Raw genomic sequence first — 22107 nt, 5'->3', positions numbered from 1 at the left:
AACTCTATAGGACTGAATATTAACAATAGCACCTTCTTATAATGAATTGGCATCCAACAGACTAGGAAGAACAGCAGTACATAGGAGAATGAATCAGAACATCCAGCAGTGAGAATCAATGTTGATTATTTATAACAAAAAAAAAAAAAAAATAAGTCTAAGGGGAAAGAAATCTCTTGTCTCCTGTTAACCATCCCTGTTCTCTCCCACCCATGCTCTGCAGCTTTCCCCTGGCAGCCACTGACCAACCATCTTCTCTCTCGCCTACAACTGTAAATCACTCTGCCAGGGGCAAGGTCAGGAAGTGCAGGTACTGCTGCTGGAATGGCTGATTAGCCTGCAGATCAGAGCAGCTGGCTGGTGGCCACAGGACAGGAAAGGGCACTGCAGGAGGGCAAGCTGAGGAGATTCATCATTAAAAAACCCACTGTCTTCCACAAACCAGAGCTGAGTTTGAAGGACAAGAGAGAAAAAAAAGGGAGAGAGATGCCTCCTTTCCAACTCAGGTCATTATCTGCACTCACCAGCTCTGGGATCCTCCACTCCTAACTTGTTCTTGTTTTCCTGATGACATGGCCAGTTTGAACTAGTAGCCAGCAATAACAATACAGGAGACAAACAAAGCATATACAATACAAGATGTGTTGTAACACCAGGATCAACCCACAGCAGCTCCAGATTATTTTTTTCCTTCCTTGGCTCCAGGGTCAGCACAGGATTAAAACAGCCCTGACATGAGAACAGCCTCAGAGCTGCTCACAGTCATCACCTCATCTGAAGGCAGCTGCTACATCTGCTCCAGATCTGTTAGACAGACCTCTACACGCTCTCCTCCTCCTTCACATGAGGTTAGACGTGAACGAAGAGGCCCAGGTAACAGTTACACTACCAGTAATAACCCCATCAGAGGAATACTGCTATCCTTCCACACCTTCTCCTAGCATGAGCTTTTCCCCTAGCACCCTTTCTAGATGCTTTGCACTTTTACAGTACAAACAGCCAGAGCAAATTAGACTCCAAAACCCATCATGTGAGTGGACTATGCAGGATGCTTCAGGCAAACATGCACGAGCACCATTTTAAATGCATGCATTTAAAATGCACGTACAGAAGTATTTTTTTTTGCTCCAGAATAATACAGTGCTTCAATCTTCAGAAAGGGAACATCAGAAACCAGGTAATAACCTTACTGGACAAAATTCATCCAAACCAATGACTTTTCATTCATTCCTTTCAAGACTATGAATTTATTCTGGAAACAAAACTTGGCATATATGACCTTTAAAAAGTTCATCCCATTTAAAATAAATACCATTTAGAAAAACTATGTTCATAAAAGGTTCAAAATCTTTTGTATAACAATCTTGACAGCAGCCAACTGTTCAGCTGTTGTTGTTTTTTGTCCACCTTGCAGTGTGGTGGCATCCCACAAAAGTCTCAGTAATTTCAGCTCAGATGTAGAGGACCATATTCTGACTCTTCATTTCCATTCAATCTGAGAAGCCTGGAGTGACCAGTCACACACCACAAAAAAACCCAAACAACTGCTTGAAGACTGCAATGGAAACCTTGAGAATGTCTCTCTTTGGAAGATAATTCTGAGTGGTTAATTCACATCACTCAACCAACAAGTTCACAAACATAAAATTACTACATTTCCCTACAGTCATTTATTCTCACCAGCTTCCCTGTCCCCAGTGATACATAGCTAGATCATCAGTTAGCTGTGAGAAGGGAAAGTAAATTACATGAGGTTAGTATTTTCAGAGTATCCTCTCACCTTCAGGGCTTTCACAGCCTGGGATCCAGAGTAATCAAATTCCCCTGCTTGACCGATCGACAGACCCCCAGATCCTAGAATGAGAACTTTGGAGACCTAGAAGAATCAAATAGTATGAAAAAAAAATCAGTCCTATCATAGAGGATGTTGAAAAACAAAACTTAAGTTCTAAAAAGAGAAGAAAAATCACCTCCAAAACCACTGCAGTTTTACTTCTAAGAGTATTTCTGGACTTCTCCCATATATCTCTGATTGGAGAAACATATGACTTATCCATAGGGCAATACAATAAACACATTAATTGTGTCAGGTGCTTGTAGACAACCATGCCTCACTTTGGCTGCCCACAAAGTCCAGCTGTCTCCTAAGATAGTGAAACTGTATGAAATTCAGCTCATGCTAGGAATTCCAGACTTATCTGCTAAGCAACAGAGCATCAACACTATGCTGCTGACACAAAATCTCATGACCAGATTATCCCAGGGCACCTCATATACTGCTGTGAGAGTACCTTTCTTGGGAGAACTAGAAAGAAAAATGCATGAAACATCAGATCCTAAAAAGTTCTCAAAGAAAAGGGAGTTAGTAACACCAGAGAGGCCTGCTGACTGAGACAGGCAGCTGACAGGCCTTTTGTAAGGGAAGCCTCCACTGACTTCCATAATCAGCTTCCTGTACCATTTTGTACCTCAGGTTCAGTAGGAATTAACAAGCTCCTAGCCTCACTAACAGGCATGAATAATGAGCATCTGTACACTGACCTCCACTCTGGAAGCTGTCACTCCAGCTTTGGGCAGGACCGAGGAAATTGTAGTGCCTTTCCCTCTCTTAACCAGTGAAATAAATGAGTCAAACAGGAACTAGGAAAAATAAACACATGTATTTAATCACCAAAGTGGAACTAAATAAATATGAAGCAAAGAAGGAAAAAACAGGCCATTTGTGAGCTCGAGCTATCAACTCTGCTCTGCCGCCTTCAAAAGGTAGATTTACACCATCAGAGAAGAAGGGATCATTATTTGAAATTTATTTAGCAACTCTGATATATCTGACAAAGCTGCATTCAAGGAAGTGAGGTAATACTAGGAAGCAAATACGCATCAATCATGTCTGGATGCTCTGCTTGTACACGGCTGGCAGTGTAATGAATGAACGTGCGTTAAAAGCTAAAATACAGAAGAGCATACACTTAACTAGCTCAATGGAACCATCTGGAATGGAGCCTGCTACAGAGCTGGGATCTGAACAGGTATATTTAAACATCTGTTGTGCTAAATCAGTATTATCCTTCCAGAGCAGATCCCAGGGCAGCTGTGAGAAAAGTGTTCCTCAGCCAGGCCAGGCAGGGGAGGCAGCATGACCACCGTAGGCATGTGGGGGGCAGCTACATGCAGTGGGACAGGCTTCCCACCTGACCCCCGCTTGCAGAGCTTCTGTCCACACGGCCCCCGAAGCTGGCTGCTGAGGATCACCTATGGAAGGAGTACGGTTGGGTCCTGCAAGCCTATCAGCATAGGCAGTATGTTATCAGCCCCAGCCCAGCAGTGGGAGCACAGACTCGGAACAGACACAGCTGAGGGCTGTTTTGAGTTCTCTGAGATTCACTAGTCAATCAGATTGCTATGAAACTTCTTGATATCAACATCATCAAATTAAGATTAAAATAAGCACTTCTACGTATTCTTGCCTCTTCCTCTCTCAAGAAATGCTAAACAGTTTATTTATGTTCAGACATGCCTCCTCTGCCTTCCATATCCCCTGTTGCTGCTTAGTCATACTCTGTGACTACGCAACCAGTTGTTATAGAATTTGTGCGAAGTCACAGATGGGGGATTAAAATTTCATTTCACTTAGGAGAACCAGAGTGGGGAAGTGTGAATCCATTTACATAACTCTACAGTAATTATAAAATTTGAAAGTGGAACTAAAATGTATTAGAAAGTTAATGATTTTATTACAAAGCATCTGGCTAGTATTTTTTTCTGTTAAGACAAAATCCTTTTCCTTCTGCAGTCACCATAGGTACAAGAGATTTGAGCCTGATCCTGCAAAGGCTTAAGCACTTCAGTAACTTCCAACACACAGATAATCCCACCAGGACTCCAAGCATACACATCATATGAATGGAATCATTGATCCAAAGCACATAGAAGTCAATAGACGCCTTGCTGCTGATTGTAATTAGTTGCAGATCAAGCTAAGCAGACACAAGCCTACGCATGACTGGGCCCTCTGTTAGGATCCTGACATTTCCAAAACCAAGATTTAGGGCCATCACTAACATAAAGACTTGCCCCTGTAGCCAATACATATTTACACTCCCCAGGCCATCTGAAAGGGAGCCCAGAGCAGCCCTCATACAATACCTCTGTGTCCCTTGGCCCAGGATTCGCGTCTGGGTAGAACTGGGCTGTGAAAATTGGTCTGGTTTCATGCATAATTCCCTGCAGGAATAAAAACAATTGTCTTAGATACCCCCTTGCAAGCAAGCAAGAGAACAGAAAGCCACACCTTATCCCTGTAAGCACTGAAGGCCAAAGGACTGGCATGTTTTTAGGGGCTGCCAAATTGACACCCATTTCACTCCCAGTCTTCAAACAATGTCATATCTGAGGAGTCATTAAGCCTCTTGCTCTTCTGCTAACACTCCAATGCCCGTATAGCCCCCTGAGCTGTGCCTGGGAGCACAGTGAAGAAGCAGCACAGTGAAAACATCACTTTCACTACAACAGCAGACACTACTAAGTTGTAAGCACTTAACAGAGCAGATACGCCAGTCTCCCTCCAGAGATAATTGTGGACCAGGCAGAGAAGAAGAACAGACACGGTAAGAAAAGATCGCCTTGGACAAGGCTGTTATGGAATGAGTGGTTTTACCAGCCTGATCTGGTTGGTTCTGTCACAGGAGAAATGGATTTTGGCCACGCTCTTGATTTCCATGATTCACTTTAAATATTGACACAGGGCCTAGCATATGATCTCTGCCCTGGGTTGCTTTCAGGGCTGTGATGAAGTGGGACCACTGCTCTGGACAAACAATAGCTACGAAGGACCTAAACTGAGCTTGGAGACAGTGCTCGTAGTTTCAGCTGGAGCCAGGAAAAATAGATTTCTCATTTGCGTGGCCTGATAGCACCGAGCAGCATGATCCACTGGGAGCCTACCCTGTAGCTGTCATTGCTCATGGCCTCCAATTCCAGATGGAGACAGAGATGTCCCTCAAGAGGAAATCCAAGAAAAAATAGTTCTGATACAACTCGCTTCCCTTAGGACTGGACAAAGGAGTCCCAACAGCACATAGAGCAACAGCGACATCCAGAGCTGCAGGGTGGGATGCTGGGATAGGACAGGGGTGATAGGTGAGATACTGACCACAGCTGATCCATTATGGTATGAGTTTCTGCCCTCAGAGTAGAGATGTCATCAGTCTGTCACATTTTCTCTGAATGCTCATGTTGCTTCTAGTTACATACAAATATGTTTAAAATATATTCACTCCATGGCTAGTCAGTATTTGGAAAACTATGTTGGCTCTGTCCAGCTGTGATGGGTCATGTCAGCCAGAATAATTTTTTTTTTCTTTTCCAGAGGAATGCAACAGACTGAATGTGAGAACCCATCCAACCCTGTTCCTGTTTGTGCATCCCATGCTAAAACAACATTGCTCCTTGTCCCTCTCCATCTATGAAGGTTTAAGAGACTGATGCTGCTTTGGGGCTCACAGAAATGGTCCTTTAGCTCACATAAAAGAACGTCATGCTTCTAGATCCGGACAACTCATGTCCAGTCTTATCAACTGGTTTATTAAAAGCACTACCACACTTCTGTCCAATCTTCAGCTAAAGCAAACATGAAAGGCCTGGGGATGAAAGAGTTCAGTTTGTCAACACAGCTCAAACAAACTCATTTCAAAAATTGAACCAAACAGCTGTGAATTTTTTGTATTAATGTCTTGCTTGGTAATATTTGTCTCTGTTTGGATATGTCTGTAAGGATAAAGAAAGCAGCAACTGACAAAAAAAACTTATTCTAAAACTATTAGCCAGAAATTACTGCTCCTTGATCCTGCAAAGTATAGCCAGGATATACCACAACAGCACTGTTCAATCTGCCAGACTTGATGTTGGGCATTTATACAAAACAATGAAGAGGCATATTCCCATGGGGGAAATTGTTCTTGAAAATACCTTCTTTTCCATTATTTTCTGATAAATAACAAGACTTCACTGACTTGCACAACACTGGGTCTAATGGACAAGATTTAAAATGGGCAATTACAAAGCCTGAGTTGTGCCTCGATGTCTGTCTGACTTTATCAAAACAGAGCTATGCAATATTGTTTTCCTTCCTATGCTTTCCCCTGTTCAGCTGTGAACCTCCAAAGGCCAGGCATTTAAAATGTTTTTTCCCTGCGTGGATGTCACTCGACACCAGACCTCTACCTTAGATCCTGTAAATTGTTCTCTGAAGGTAACTGCCTCTCTCCCTCATGACATTAGTCCTTGGAACTCTATTTACAATAACAGACCAAATTTGACTGCAATAATATTCCTTTTCTGTGCTGGGCAACACAACAAAACAGTGACATGAGCTAGCACACCTGTGGCACAAGCCCTAAGACAACAGTAACTGAGTGAGCACCATTCATGGCAGCAAAATCACAGAAGTCAATAGGGCAGCTGTTCAAGGGAAATCATAAGGTCACTATTGCAATCCTACACCTCAGGCTAGTATGGTGAACAGTGGTAATGGCTCACCCTCCTTTTGGCCTGTAAAGCAGGGCCCCGAGTAAAGTAGGTGGTCAGATCATCAAGTTTAGTCCTGATAACTAATTGTAATTTGGCAGCAAGCTTCCAGGAGGTGAGATAAAGTGAGAAAGAGTCTTTGCTCACTAGAAGCTGCTACGTGAAGGTATCTGGAATGCATGAGCTCACCTCATTTGTTTGATCGTTGGCATTCACAAAGAGAGGTTTCCAGCCAGGTGGTAGGGTAGAGCTGTCGATGGCATAACCATGGTTCTGAGCAGTGATGACAGCCTGTCCATTTACTGCATTTAGGACAGGCTGGTTCTGTCCTCTGAAAGAGAGAAGATCAGAGAACAAAGGATGGAAGTGCCAGATGTGTCCAAATGCCACAATTAGGAAGAGCTGATAACGGTGGGGCTATACACAGTAGTTCAATAGTAGCTGTTCAATACTGGCAGCCAATCTCAAAAGGATAAATCCTAGGAGACACTTTACTGTCCTTCACTTTGATGGGGATCAATTACAACAAATACTTTCAAAACACCCTCAAAGTAACACATGACATGGCAGTTTAAATTAAAGGCAAGGAGAATGGCTGGAATGAAGCAATGTTCCCGACATGCTAGCTCCTGTTAAAGCAGTTCAGAAGAAAAGCACTGCTGCTCTCTGGCCTTCTGCAGTGCTGAGCTGGTCTATCTGGGCCCTGGGAAGCAGAAACGCTGCCGCACCTGTTGGCCATCTGCATCTTGTAGGAAGTAGCTCCGGCTGCTATTCCAGTGATTAGATTCCCCATGCTAATTCCAAACAAGGGCTCCGAGCGATTGCTCTCCAGGACCTAAAATGAAAAGGTTTTCAAGAGTTAATGGAGTGTCTCTGTTCAGCAGTTCCAGCATAAACCATCCCAGTGTCCTCACAGCAGCCACACAGACTTGGGAAAAAGCTGAATGCAAGGGTGGCAACAGCCTATAAAGGAAAGTTTCCTCCTCTCCTCTGCTTCAGAGGGAAGTCTCAGAGCACAGCTTGATGTCTTCGTCTACTCAAGGTTAATAAGTAATGACACGCTGCATTACAGCCATTTAGTGTGCAACTTTATTTCAAATGGGAGCACTGTGAAATCAGGGCTGTTTTTTCATAAGGTCACGGAGGTCCTGAAAGAGCACAGGGTACTTTAAGGTGCCAGCAAGGTAATTGTGTTTACTATGTATTTTTCACCAAGGCCTGTATAGCCTTACTGTAACTACTGGTCTGGAGGCAATTCCCAGTGGGTCAAGGTGAGGAATATCCCAGGCAGCTGAAATGACTGAACAACATTTAGTCTGTAACATTTTAGTACAACCAACTGTTTTGATTCCAGGCACTTGAAAAAAAAATCAAATAAACAAGAATTATCGACCTATGGCTATTACACTGTACCTTTCTGACATTCTGAATCACCTCCTGGGCCTTCATGGGATCCCCTGGGCCTCCAGAAATTATGAGCCCATCATACTCCATGCTGGTGAAATCATGGTCCCATGGAACCAACTGCACTTCTGCACCTCGCTAGGAAAAAAACCAAGGGAACAAGAAGTAAGGGGTGGAGGGGAACAAATGAATTTGTGTCAGGAAGTTGTTCCCATGCTCTCATGTCCCAGAGACTGAGTTTGGATTTCAGTCATCCCTTTGCTAGGGACAATAATGAGGATTGTCTCAACTATCTGACCAGATTATTTTCACAAAACTTAGTATCTTTGAGCCACCTCAGTGTTTATCAAGTTTGATCTCTCTAGTGAATTTCAGACAAAACTTACTAATGGAATGCAAAGTAAGTATGTATGCACACATGTAAAATATGTTCGCTTTTACCTTGTGCATTCATCCCAACTGCTAAATTAGGGCTTCATAGCCTCATTCTGTGACATGCCAGAAATAGTCGTGCACATCAAAAATAGGACAAACATCCACATAAGCTAAAAAACTGAAACAGGGAAAACCTGTACACCTAGCGAATGAGAGGACACTGCCTTCATTCCTGTGTGGTTAGAGAAGTGAGGCCTGCTACATCACTGTGCTAACAACAGGAAAAGGTTTTCACAGAATCAAAGAATAACTTGGGATGAAGTGACCTCAGAAGGTCATCTGGTCCAATCCCTGCCCAAGGCAAAGGAAATTTCAAATTTAGAGCAGGTTGCTGAGGGCATTGGTCAGTTGAGTTTTTAATATCTTCAAGGACAGACATTCCACAGTTTCTCTGGGCCTGTTTCAGCCATTCATAACACTCATTGCATTTTTTTTTCCCCCCATTTATTTATTTTTTACAATGTTGGGTTGACCTTCCTTGGTTGTTATTTAGAGCATCTGTGCCTTGTCTTTTTAAAGCTCACCTTCTAGGAATTCTTCTCATGGCTGAGGGGCTGCTGCACAGGTCCTCTTTCTTATCCTCTCAATACAGTGTACCAAGTTCAGAAAACAACTGCCCGTCCATAAAAATCATCCTAAAAATGGCACCTCGCTTTAGGAGGGCAACTGCTACTAGAATGGATGTGTCCAGGTGGAAGGAAGGCTAGTGAGTACAGGTGAGGTTCTTAAGAAAGCAAAACAAGAGATGAAGGACATAAAGCACTGACGTACCTTTACTAGCAGACGGATAATGTTGTGCTTCAACCCACAGTCGACAGCTACAACTTTAATTGGATTCCCTCTGCCATAAACCTTGACTTCCTAGAAAGAGACAGACCATGCTGTAAATAACAGGTCACCCCCTGTCCCCAAAACACATGGAAGATGGGTAGCAGAATAACTTTTCACCAATGTACAGCAAGTGGTGCTTCACAATCAATTTACATGGAAATCTCTAGAAGTACTGCAGACATTAGCACTTCCTTCATTTTTTTGTGGAAGTTGAAGTTATAATGCTCTTTTATACACTGTTGATTACAGCAGTAACAGCAATTCCTAAGAAATCAGTTGTTTCCATAGCTAATGACAAACTTTTTTCCTGTGTTTCACCTCATTAGTAGTGAAGCAGCAAGACAGTTCTCAAAGATTATTGCAGTCCAAGAGAAATGCCAGATACACAGTGAGAGATTTTGGGCTGAAGTGAAGTCATCCTGCTGATGCCAGTGGAGCAAGGCTACCTCACACCAGCTACAGATTCAACTCATTAAACACCACCCTGGCCCTCCAGCCACAGTAAGACCAAAGCGCAGCACAGCTGGAGATATCCTATGAGTGACCTCTAAGTGCATCACAGCAGTATAGACCAGGCCAAGCGCACCACTGAGCGTGACCTATGTTCATATGGACCTAACAGTTTTACATAACAGACAACACTTCTTCTCCTCCTCCAGCTGCTGTTCCTTAATCAATTCCACAAAGTAAATTGTCACCTGTCCCAGATCTGGACCGTTATGCTTGGTACACCCACTTATCTATTGGCCACAACCAACATGGAAGAGAGTAAAGTCAAACCACCATATGTTATATGGACCTTGATACTGCAACATGCAGACATACTGACACTGTAGCACTGATGTAAGGTTTTTTATGGACAGCTTCTTTCTGAAGCCTGATGAATTATTTTACTTTTTACATGACTGCAGTTCGCACCAGGCTGGGATGTTATTTATCAACAAGCACATAAGGCAGCCTTCTTCCTTCTAAAAACAAACTCTGTGCTTACATTCAGTTATGCTCAGCTTCTGAAAGCTGATATTGATAAGTGTACTTTATCCAAAGTGGCTTTTCTCTTGTTCAATACACCACTGAAAAAAAAAAAACAACTTTTTTTTTTTTTTTTTTCACAGCTGGGATCCTTTATGAAAAGATACTAAAATCCATGCCCAATACGCCTGGTGTAGGGTCATGAACTGATTTTTTTCATAGGAGGATTATGATCTGTCAGAAAGAAAGATATCCCCTCTACAAGGAACTCAAGATGAAGTTCATTAGCAGAATATTACAATTCCTCCTTTTGTGTTATCCTAACTCAGTTCTTGTTTGAAATTTTACCTTCTCAAAGATTAAGATGAAGAAATTGTTAGGATGTAAGAGCATGTCCTATGTGAGGACAGCTCTGATCATCATCAGGAGCGATTTACTGCCATGTCAGGGGCAAGGATGGAAGAGATGAGAAACAAGAAGCCACCTCCCTTCACTACAAGGCTTCAAGCAGCAACACATGATCCACCAAGGATCCCTAATCCACCTTTGAGGACATGACTCAGAACAGAGCCAGTCATGTTACCACTGCGTTTGTGACTCCTGCTGTGTAATGCTGAAAGATTTTTATATCAGAAACATATCTTGTAGTTCAGACTACAGAATCAGATGGCAAAGTACCCCACACTCCCTCTTTGAGAATGAGTAGAATGGAAATCATATTGAAACTGAGTCTTGTTAGATCACTCAAGACTTCTGATATGAAGCTGTGCCTGACAAAAGATGACAATATTTTCAGTCACCAATATACAAGTGGCTTCTACTTCCACAGTCAATGGTGGAACTGTATCACTGCACAGGAATTGTATGAGTCTTCTACCTGTTGTCCTTCAGGCTTCTAGGACATGGGTTTCGAAAATCTCAAGAAGATTAAGGTGCTCAGTTATCATAGAAACTAACTTAGTGTCATGTGCCAGAGTCCCTTTAGAAAAACTAACCCTGCCTTTTTAAAAGGGCTTTTGGAGACCCCTAAATTCCTCACAACATCCATACTTAAAAATCTGAAAAACTTTATGAAGCAAAGACCTCCCTCAAAGGTTCTCCTTGGCTGTTCTAATGGCCAGAGGGAGTTGTGGGACAAAGATTCTTTGAGATACTTTAATTGCCTCACTCTCAAAACTCATCCCTGTCCAATTAATTAGGCTATGCTTTGTTACAACATTTTCTTCAGCAGCAAGACTGATTTTAGGTGTTGCTGTCTTCACAACCCTCCCCTCACTTCTCACACTTACTATTCCTCTGTACTGCAGAGCACTGACCTCTGCATGTGGCCAAGAGTCTGTCTAGACAGAAACCAGACTGGGAACTGGATGAGGGAACTGTTAATACATGTATTCCTTCTAAAGCCAGAGGATTTCCCTCATCTGTTCACTGCACAGCCTATAAAAACCTGTCCCAGTCTGAAAGGATGATGTGGGAAAGCTGCGAGTCAGCAGTCAAGGAGACTAGAAGCTCCTGCCAGCAACAGTGCTGAGAACAAAAAAAAAGTGTGTGTGGGGCTGTATGTGTGGATAGAGGTGACCTTTTAGCTTCAAGTGGCTAAATACCTCTCACCTGCTCTGGGACCCTGACCACCACATGCACCAAAATAAATCTCCGACAAACGTTCCTGCAAAATATTGTCAGTTTTCTACATTTCCTGCCCTGTATAGGCAGCATCAGCAAATAAAGTCTATACCACTAGCATCTAAGGAAGGCAGAGGGGAGAAAAAAATTTAAAAAAAACTTTTAAAATCACTCTTAATGTACAATTGATAAGTAGATTCCTGATCTTACTGTATCCTGATTTACATGAAAATAGCTGTTTGGCAACAGACACACTATCATGTCCAGTAATTACCAACACTGAACAGCTTACTTCATTTTCAGCTTTATTTGTGATGTTGCATTTTAAGCCTGTAAAATGAAGTTATAAACATAATGAGACCACCAAAGCTCCATTAATCTTATTATAACTCCCTTTTAGAAGCTATTTTCGGCATCTTTACAGTAATTCTATCTTAGTAATTGCAGAGTTCAGCATGAGCAACCTTACCTATTTCCAAGTTACTGCTCAAAATGGATTCACCTACATCTTGCAATCACAGATCACAGTTTCAATAAGCAATTGCCATCCTTCCATGTAGCAACAAGGTCCTGGCTCAAAATACAGTGGAGGCAGCATTGGCATGAGTTGGTGACATCCCCAAAGGTGAGATTTGTAAGGCAGCCTGTGTATTCTCATGGCATCCCAGGTAATAATCTGTGACTACTGTATATCCAAGCCTGGATGGAGACTGAACTTCAAATTCCCACTTGCTCACCAACCAGTCTGTTCAGCACTGCTCCTCATGCCACTAACATACCAGCTTCTGTGCAGAACAGTACACCAACAACTATTTGCAGAGCTCTTTCAGAGCCTCACTGATCTTGAAAGTGCTGAAAACATCATAGTAAGCATGTAATTTGTAAGAGGGACTCATACACTCAGTTCTCACTTCAGGCAATGGGATTAAGCACCCAAGGCACTCTTTATCCCACAGTTAAATCCCCAAAGGGTCCAGAATTTGAGCTGTTAGACCTTGCATTGGTAGAAGAAGAGTTACTATTTTTAGTATGGTCCTGGTTTGCTATGTCCTCATGATTTGTAATATTCTTCTCAGCTCGTGGTCAAACACAGTTTGCATGCCCAGCTAACAGTATAAACTTAGCTGCTGTTCTGTACATATCTATAGACAAAGCAACTAACACCAGTAACACTAGATCCGGGTGATTCCTAACTTGGTCTCTTTTTGAAATCTAGAAATACCTTCTGGAATTACCTCAACAAAATTATGCCTGAACACAGATGATCAGATGTTAATGTGAGCTTTTCTGAAATTTATTTAAGGAAAGCTACCATTCTTTTTATTAATTCTTCTTACGTTTGAAGATATACTAGGTCTAACTGTAGCCCAAATACTTCTCAAACCTGTCTTTGTAACACACAATCCTCTGATCAGAGTACTGTTCAGACTACATCCAGCTCAGCACAGCTCATTTTACATCTTCAGCACTGCACCTAAGGAGCCATGGGGATTCTACGAGGATGATGTTGAGATGACAGGCCTTCAAAAGTCTGGAAAGGTGTATGGCTTATAAAAGGTCCCCAAATTGTTTGTTTAGAAAGACTGAATGATCCCCAGAGCAAATGAGGAGCGGTTACTATCGGGAGTGTACAGTCCTGGGACCACAGAAGAACTTCTCACCTTTGTTGAAACTTCTGCAATTAAGTTTTGCTTATTTGGGTCTGCAAACTCCACGGGCTGACCTTCAAATTCAATCTTCCCAAGTACCGTGCCCTGTGGAAATACACCAGTAAACAACAAAGCATGAGCAAAGGAGAAGCTGTGAACACTGGGACAAGGTGCTGACAGGCACAGCAACTGGAACAGCTGTTTAGATATGGTTTCTTGGTGGCTTATAACCACTTCCAGCATCTTCAGAAGCTTGTGTACCTTCTTCAGTATCAAAAATCTGTTTAAAATCCTTCACTGAGACAGGCATTGTCACCTGTAAAATCTGTTAATAGGCAGTTTGGCGAGCTGTCTAGTGACAGTGAAATGGGTTGCCTTCCAACAGGATCAGAATTCAGATTCCTAAATAATTATTGTGTAAATGTGGGAGTAATCCACAGAGCAGTTTGAAGCTTTTTGGTTTTGGAAACCCCCTGTGAGGTCTTCTGCCACCTCCTGTGGATAGCTATAAAGGCAGCAGATCTGCTGTAAGGCAAAGCTATGTTAGGAAGCAGGTCAGCACAGCTGTTTTCTGAATAAACTGTTAAAAAAAAATAATCACCTCCATCAAGTTCTACTCTTTATTGCTGTTACCACCTGGCAGAAGCTAGGACACTCTTGCTCTGCCAGCAGCATATCCTTCTCCACCTTCTTCTCATTAAAGTTCTCAGTGGAAAAATCCCCATTTTGTCTTTTCCCCATTCCTGGAATAAATGGGATTATCCTAGGGTTAACCTTTACTCAGCATGGGGACAGGGTGTGCAATACAGAACTTTTCAAAGATGGGAGGGAAAAGTAAAATGGAGGAAGCCAATGTTTTGTTGTAACTTTTAATGTGTAACACTTTCACTATAAAACACACTAAACTCAGCTTGCCCTGTGGATATCACACTTGCATGCACACTGGGACTGCTCATTGGGTTCAGCCATTCTTCCATGAGATACTTCCATGGTTGGCCATACCTGAAGTAACCTTGCCTTTTTCCTAGGGCAGAGAAGAGCCAGCATCTTGCATTGCCATGCTCACTACTAAGGGTAAGTTTTAAAGAAGAAGTTTTGCTCTTAACTGTAGCTGACATCCTATCTCATCCTGAGTAGCACTTTACACCAAAAGCTATCCGGACTGCTTTGCATGGAGCAAAGCTGAAAAGGTCAGCATCATCTTAAGCAACTCAGGTTCTTGGGAAGCACAGGAATTGCTGAGTGCCACCATGCAGCTAGTCCCCTAAACACTGATGACAAGGCCCTAAAGCCCTTGCTCTCAAACAGGAATCCTGTGTCTTACCTTGCTTCCAGATTATTCAGACAGATGGTGACCTGCATTTACCTTTAGAGTCCAATTTAACAAGTCATTTCTACATTTATCAGAATGAAACCCTGTTCTTACCCCCAATTTATAAACAGGCATGGAGTGAAATATTAAGCTGGTTTTTTCAAGCTGAGAAGAGTGGGAGAAAAAGCTACATTGTGCATTATTTTAAAAAGCCATAAACCAATACAACTCAGAGTCCCAGTATAATGGGCATTACTGCCATACATTGCTAAGTTACAGACTAAACATTGAAAGTGTGTTTACTTCAGATGAAAGGAATACTGATCCATTAAACAGTATGTCTCAAGGAAGTAGAAAACATATTGTCATTTTCTATTGTACTAAACTGCACTTGTCCTCTGTCTATAAAAGAGCAGGACAACTCCCTGTCTTCTCATATGAATTTGTTTCTACAAATATTCCTCTCTCCAAGCTGGGTTGTTCATATTTTGCTCTGTGGAATGAAAGCGGGTGTGGGCTTGGACTGCAGATTGCAAATTGGTCACCTAAAGAAAAGAGCAACTTCAAATAATCCATTACAAAGAAGAGCCTCCAATGCGCATTTACATTAAGACTGGCTTTGATCGCTGCTGTAGCCAGTTTGAACATAACCTAATCCTGCTCATGTCCTTCAACTGTCAGCTCTTGGAAACCAGAGAAAAGTAATGACTATTTAAAAAAATAACAGGCTACAGTCAAAGAAAACCACCCTGAGCTAGGAATCCAGCTTAGGTTATTGTAGGCATTTATTTGTCTCTGAGGAATAGGAGAATTTCCACTGACCAAAGGTGGTATTGTCTGTGAACTAATACCCACAATATCTCACAGAGTTATTCCTCTCTCTGACTGTTACTATCTGAGGTAACATGTAGTTGACACTACTACCTGTTGTGTCCAACACACTAGTCGGACACAGCTACCTGAGGCCTTTCATTTACATCAGCTTGTGCTAGCTCACTTACATAGAACAGGGAACCCAGAGCAGAGCCAAGGAGAGGGGGCTCCCTGAGATCAGAGCATTGATTCAGCTGTACAGAAGACAAAGAGCATGGGGATCTGAGCAGCACCTGAGGTCAAGGCAGCCCAGAAGTAGCACTGCTACCCCAGGCTTGCTGCACTGTTAGGAAAAGGGCCCAGCAAAAGCAAGGTTAATGCAACTGGATCAAGGGAAGCAGATCATACCTTGTCACGAATTAATTTGGACAGCATTCTGGTATCAATCCCATACAGTGCAGGCACCTGCAGATAACAAGAGAAGGATAAATTAGAGAAGAAGCAGCTAAGACAGAGGAAGAGAACAGTCAGATCACTTTGCTGAGAAAAACATGTCCTTGTTTAAGGAGCTCTGGCTTTTAGCAGCACTATTACCAAGGCTGCCCCACTTCCAGTTCTTCCCTTTCCCACTCATAAGTAGCTTAGTTCTTCAAATCGAGTTTCTGCACTAAAAACCACAAAATCAAAAGCTCCTGTGGTAAGTATCTGTCTCATTTCTGAGCCTCATTTTGCCTTACTTATGAGCACCTAACCCTCCCAGCCACCACAAGTCAGTGGCAGCCTACTGACACATCCTCGACTCCCACATATTCAAGACAGTGGGATTCTGGCAGCTAACATCTCTTGAGGTTACGACCGTGGCAACCACTAGAAGCAGCACTACAGAAGCATTTGACAAGAGAATGGAATATAATCTAATGTGTACTGCTTTTATGGAGAACCAAACTTTCCCGCTTAATTAACATTCCTTCTGGACAGATCTTGGAAATACCATTGCACCCTGAAAAAGAAAGGGATGAAGAATCAGAGAAATAAGAAACACAGAATGAGAACAGTACAGACTGGTGAAGACATGTGAGAAGAGTGGTTACCAGCTCAAAGCCAGCAGTTCTTTGCCCTGTTCTCACACAGGTCTGTTTTCATAATGTAGTTACCCCGACTGCTCACCTGTTCTTCCTGCAACCACTCTCCCAGGCTCCTAGCAGCCTGCCAGTGGCTGTACTCATTGCTGTAATCCAGCACCAGTAAGCCTGAAACCTGCAGAGAGAAGAAACGTTCTTTTGCACTGAAGGATCACACAATATTTGCCTTGTACCTTCTGAGTTTTCACTACTCATCCACTGCAAACCATATCACAGACAAGACACGAGGCTAGGCAGACATGGTATGGCTGCTTTTATATAACAGAAAGATAGAAAATCTGAGTTTTCACAGAGGGTGTGCACAGAACAGGTACCTGGCAAACAGGTAAATAAACAAAGCATGAGCAAAGGAGAAGCTGTCTTCATGCTCTGTCATGACTGTACCCAGATGCTTTTACTTAGGAAATTCATAGAATAACGTGGCTTCCATGTAACCAAAGGTGCAAATTACATTGAACTGAGAAAACGCTTCTTGTTAGAAAGTGGAAATTTTAAAACAAGACGAAATGTTTTATTTTGATTCTTCTTTTTTTTTTTTTTTTTATGGTAGCTTTTCACTTTTAAGTGACATTTCATTTCAAAAGTCAGCTCCATTTTCCAGTGGTGCTAGATAGCTTATAAATGAGTCATTTCACCTCAGGACAGACAGAGCATTTCACTGGTTCTGCACTTACATGGCTTTGTTTCATTTTTCAATATTGCCACCACTGCATGGAAACAACCCTGCTCCTAGCCAATATCTCCTGTCACCACAGTATAAATACTGGTTCCTGCACTAGCACATACAGTCTTCTCCACACAACTGTCACCTCCCCTGTTTGTGGTAGTACAGGCATATAGAGAAAAGTCTCAGCACACAGAAACTTCTAATTCTCACTAGCATTCACAGAAACTTCTGTGTCATTCACAGAAACTTCTCATTCTCACTGGCATGATCTCTCTGTGGCAATCAATCCTGGGCAAACATAGATAAATATGAGGCAAAAAGGAATGTGGAAAAAAAAGCCATTCAGGACAGAAGTTCACAGGAACTGTAGCGTGTCTATCACTGATGGGGAATGCTCCACTTTCAGACAGCACATGGCTTGGTACAGAAAGCAAGATGGTTTATCTTTTGCTACCATTTCTCTCAAGGACAATATCTAAAAGAAGAAAAAGAAAGGCTGAGTATCTGATTCCTTCTAGCTTCTGTGAGGGTGCCAGTAAACTCTTGTGCACACACACACACACACACACAGACACACAGGCTGCTAGCACTACCCTTTGATCAGCTCTGTGCCTCCCACTGTTACCTTGATCCCATCAGACTCCAGAAACCTCCTGAGGCCCATTTCATCCAAAGCAGCTGTGTCAGGCACTCCACCATTCCCAACTATGGGGTTAGCCAGTGTAAGAATCTGCCCTTTGTAGCTGGGATCTGTCAAGGCTTCTGGGTATCTAGATGAAGAAGCAATAGACTAAAAGTACATTGGTCTGGATGTGAAAGGAAAACAAAAGAGCCAGTGAAAACAAGGCAGGTCTGAATTCTCATATGACAAAAAAAAAAAAACAGGAATGGTATTCATGTGAAAGCATTCTCCTTATAAAAGCAAACACATCTGTGAACATGCCCTGACTTTGCCATCTGTGATTAAACATTTGACACTGAGAACAAGAAAAGGCTTTGGCTTCTCAGGTTTCATTTAAGAAAAGCACAGGAGCTATTAACAAACTCAGACTCCTTGTGATTTACCATAAGGTAAACAACTACATGAAGTGTAGAGCAACCACAGAACTGCAGTAAGTCCACGGCATATCACTTGACCCACAGATGATAGCTTGGGCTTGGCCATTCCCTGGGCACACCACAGGGCCAGTGCTTCATCACTGCTGTGTCCTTCCCTCCATGCAGTGTAAGAACTTGCCCTTCTCAGTGGCAACAGAAAGCTCAGGCTGAAAAGCCAACAAACAACAGAGCTGTTTGCCCAGACTTGGTCCCTTCCCCAGTCTGAAGCTTGCAGATCTTGAGATGTTCAGGTCTGCAACTGCTCTTGCTGGGGGGGCAGCAGGTAGACAAATCTCTGCCTATCTTTTTGTCTGGGAATCAGTGAAGAATCCTTGTGATTCCTAACTACTACGCTGGGTTCTTCTCTCCCACCTGCTCTGTCAACAAACCCTGCCACAGTACCACTTCTGCAGCTTCTCCATGCAGAGGCCTCTCTTTTAGGCAGCCTCCAGGTTCCCATCCACAGGACACCATACATTTCACCTGACAAGACTCCTAAATTGGTTTGCACGTCTCTGAAGAAGGCAAGTTGAAGGCAATGCTTTGGGATTCAGCAGTCCACCCTGATCACAAGACCCCAAAGCTCATCCTCATATCTTTGGCTCAGGCAGAAGCCGCAGGAACAGTGACTTTGTTCAAGCACCTGCCTGAATACACTTCTCAGCAAGGACAGATCTAAAAGCATGGTGGAACATTCTGCAGTGGAGGATCAAACCTACTGTTTTGCAAAGTATCAGCTCTGGACCCAATAGATCCAGTCTCACTTTCAACCCCAAAGAGGGGAACGGGGTATACACAGTTCTATACGCTCCTATTCTTCAGGTTCAAACTAACAGGCAGCCCTTCACTTTCTTCCTTATACTGTAGCATACTGTTGCAGCAACCCACTAAATATTAGCTCTCTTTGAACCCAAATGCAGCTGTAATTTAGAAATAGATGAAGTTACCCACACAAATATTTAGCCAAATGCATAAAGACGTTTCAGGATGAATCTGCTCTATACAAAATATAATTTATTATTGTCATTATTGTTTAAACAATACATAATCGGCAACTCCAGCCATCTACCAGATATCAGCAAGTCACAAGAGACATTTTTATGGAGCATTGGACTTACTGCCAGAAGATTAACCGTCAAACATTGGGAAACTCTTCACAAAACCCAGAATGGTTGCAGGCAGATACAGACAACAGGGCACACAAGCCAGCTCTGAGAAATTACATGTCAAATAAACAATAGCCATGAAATATTTTCAGGTAAGTCTCACCTACTGTTCAAATATATACTTCCTGCTGCAGGTAAACAACCACACAAAGTACAGTGTGATCACAGAACTGCAGTAAGCGCATGGCATGTGCACATCTGGCATTGCTCTCTCCTTCCAAGTCAATTGGTTATGTTTATAGAAGACTCTTTGTTAATGACAAAGCTAATGCAATTAACCTTTGCACGTTATTTGTAATCAGCGAACAAGGACAGAGAGCCATTGGGTTTGGCTGGGGTACGAAGGCACATCCCTGCACTGAGACACGATGCCCTTTAAGCAGGCACAGTGCCTTGTGGAACACAGAGGAGCAGATGGGAACATGAGCTCCAAAGATGCTGCAAAGTCTGATCCTTGCTGTGCCTGCCCAAAGGCCTGCCTGATTTCAGAAAATTCCTGTCAATCAGTTCTCTTGCTAGAATATCATGGGAAACACACAGAGACTGGTTGAAGGCAAATGCATTTACTGAGCTGTTTCAAGCATGGGAACATTTTATGGGTTGTAATTCTTCTTTCTTAATTGGAAATCTTCCTTTTTGTTCGAATACCAAACAGATGGATGCAACACTAAGGCTTCGGTTTGGGGTTTTTTTGTGGTTTTTTTTTTGTTTTGTTTTTGTTTTTGTTTTGGTTTTGTTTGGTTTTGGTTTTTTGTTTTTTTTTTGTTTGTTTGTTTTTTGGTTTTTTGGGGTTTTTTTGAGCAAATATTTCTGAAAAGTTCATCTTCATTCTTTTCTAATAAAAATTCAGCAATTTCAATTAAAACAGTGCTCTCTGCCCTTTATTCCGGAGTAATATGACAACACTTCAGCCAGCTTTAGCTACTTCAAGCCTGAAAGCTGTACACCCGTAAAGTGCTTTGCCTCCCAGTTCTGTGACATGAATCAGAACGTGGGAGTCCAGATGATGAGACAAGGTGCAGAGCAGCACATTAATCACCCCAGTACAGAGCCCATGCTGACCCCACTCAGCATCTAGAAACACCCACTTCACAGAAAGCAGTGGTCTGAGGCTTGACAGGACCCATGGCAAAATCACCCCTGTACTAGCCTCTGGCTCCCCATGCTGACAAATTGCTACGTGCCCTGACAGTCTGTAAAAGGCCCTAACCCTGGGCACCTCCTTCATGCAGGCACTTAGCCTTTTACTGTGTCAATGAAAAAATGAAAAGAGGTAGTTGGGTTCCTCTGGATACATAAGGTCTTGATCTCTGTGCTCAGGAGAACTAGGCAGAGCTACAAGGTTTCTTTCACCGGACAGCAATTCTCCGACTGGTAGCAAATCTGTTACTTTTACGATCTGCAACAATGCTGCAAAATTTTATCTTCCTCTTCTCCAAAAAAATCAAGATCATGTTCCTGGAGAGTGCTCTAAAGATACAACCTAACAGTTTGAATGTTCCCTCCATGCCCATATGCTCCTTAGCACAGAAAAGATCTCTGTTTCACAGGTATGCTCTTCAAATCTCTAGAAAATAATCAAACACAGCTTCTGCTGCCACAGTAACATGTGGAGAGGAAATTAATCCATCAGGTCCTCCTTGACTTTTGTGATGTGACAAGATTTATTGCTCATAATCTATCACTGAGAAGAGAACTCTGGTGCCCTCCATCATTCTGATCTATATTAAACAGTTGCTTCTTGGCAGGTATATTAACACAGCCAGTAATTAGTGCTGTCAAAATACTTAAATAATTGCCTCCTAATGCAAAACTTTGCAAACAGATTCCCCTCCACAGCAATTTAACATTTTCACCGATGAGATCATTTAAAAATTCATCCTGTGAGTACTGGTTTCTCCAAAGGAGAGCAGAATTTGGGGAATGCAAGGCAGCTGGGCAAAGACAGCTATGAATGACTGCAGAAAAAACTCAAGCACCAACAACCTCAGAGCTGTCTTACCTCCGCAGGGACGTGTCCCTCTTCTAACCAAAAGCCTCATTCCTCTGGGCAGATTTTCTGTGCTTGAGCAGTTTAACAAAAGCAGTGGCAGCATTTGGCTTCCACCCTAATAGTCAGCCACTGGCTTCTACCACTCAAGAGGACTGAGAATTAGGCTAGGTTAGGCCTGAATCTGATCCTGCACTTCAGCTGGAAAGGGCACAGAGTTTAAATGCATCCTTAACTGTGGTATGAGCCAACAAATGTCATAAGGGAGGAGTCCCACAGGTGACCAAATTAGAAACCTCAGGGTTTAAAATTTTTGTACTTGGAAGCTAAGTTCCATTACTCAGAAGGCTGCAGATGCTTCAAGCCTCTGTATTTCATCAGGACACTGAAGGGAGAACAAAGATGGTTCCTCTGCTCTGACTCAGCAATGGTTGCATTTCAATGGGAAGTGATCAGATCCCTACATACCTCACTATCATG

General features: G+C 42.6%; 1 protein-coding gene across 1 annotated transcript in view; it reads right to left on the bottom strand.

The window, feature by feature from the left end:
- CPS1 (carbamoyl-phosphate synthase 1) overlaps positions 1-22107 on the bottom strand; it is a 96337-nt gene that overhangs the window by 65264 nt on the left and 8966 nt on the right. The window contains exons 3-13 of the mRNA XM_033009015.2: positions 17999-18143; positions 16732-16821; positions 15973-16029; positions 13452-13544; positions 9136-9225; positions 7939-8067; positions 7254-7360; positions 6715-6856; positions 4147-4224; positions 2542-2640; positions 1781-1876 (exon numbers count right to left, since the gene is read on the bottom strand). Of these exons, the coding sequence (XP_032864906.1) occupies positions 1781-1876; positions 2542-2640; positions 4147-4224; positions 6715-6856; positions 7254-7360; positions 7939-8067; positions 9136-9225; positions 13452-13544; positions 15973-16029; positions 16732-16821; positions 17999-18143 (1126 nt within the window). The remainder of the gene's footprint in view (positions 1-1780; positions 1877-2541; positions 2641-4146; positions 4225-6714; positions 6857-7253; positions 7361-7938; positions 8068-9135; positions 9226-13451; positions 13545-15972; positions 16030-16731; positions 16822-17998; positions 18144-22107) is intronic.

The sequence above is a fragment of the Tyto alba genome, unplaced genomic scaffold (genome assembly GCF_018691265.1).
Source record: "Tyto alba isolate M040663 unplaced genomic scaffold, T.alba_DEE_v4.0 Super-Scaffold_7, whole genome shotgun sequence".
In the NCBI taxonomy this organism is placed as follows: Eukaryota; Metazoa; Chordata; class Aves; order Strigiformes; family Tytonidae; genus Tyto; species Tyto alba.
This window is presented reverse-complemented; position numbering and strand designations above follow the sequence as displayed.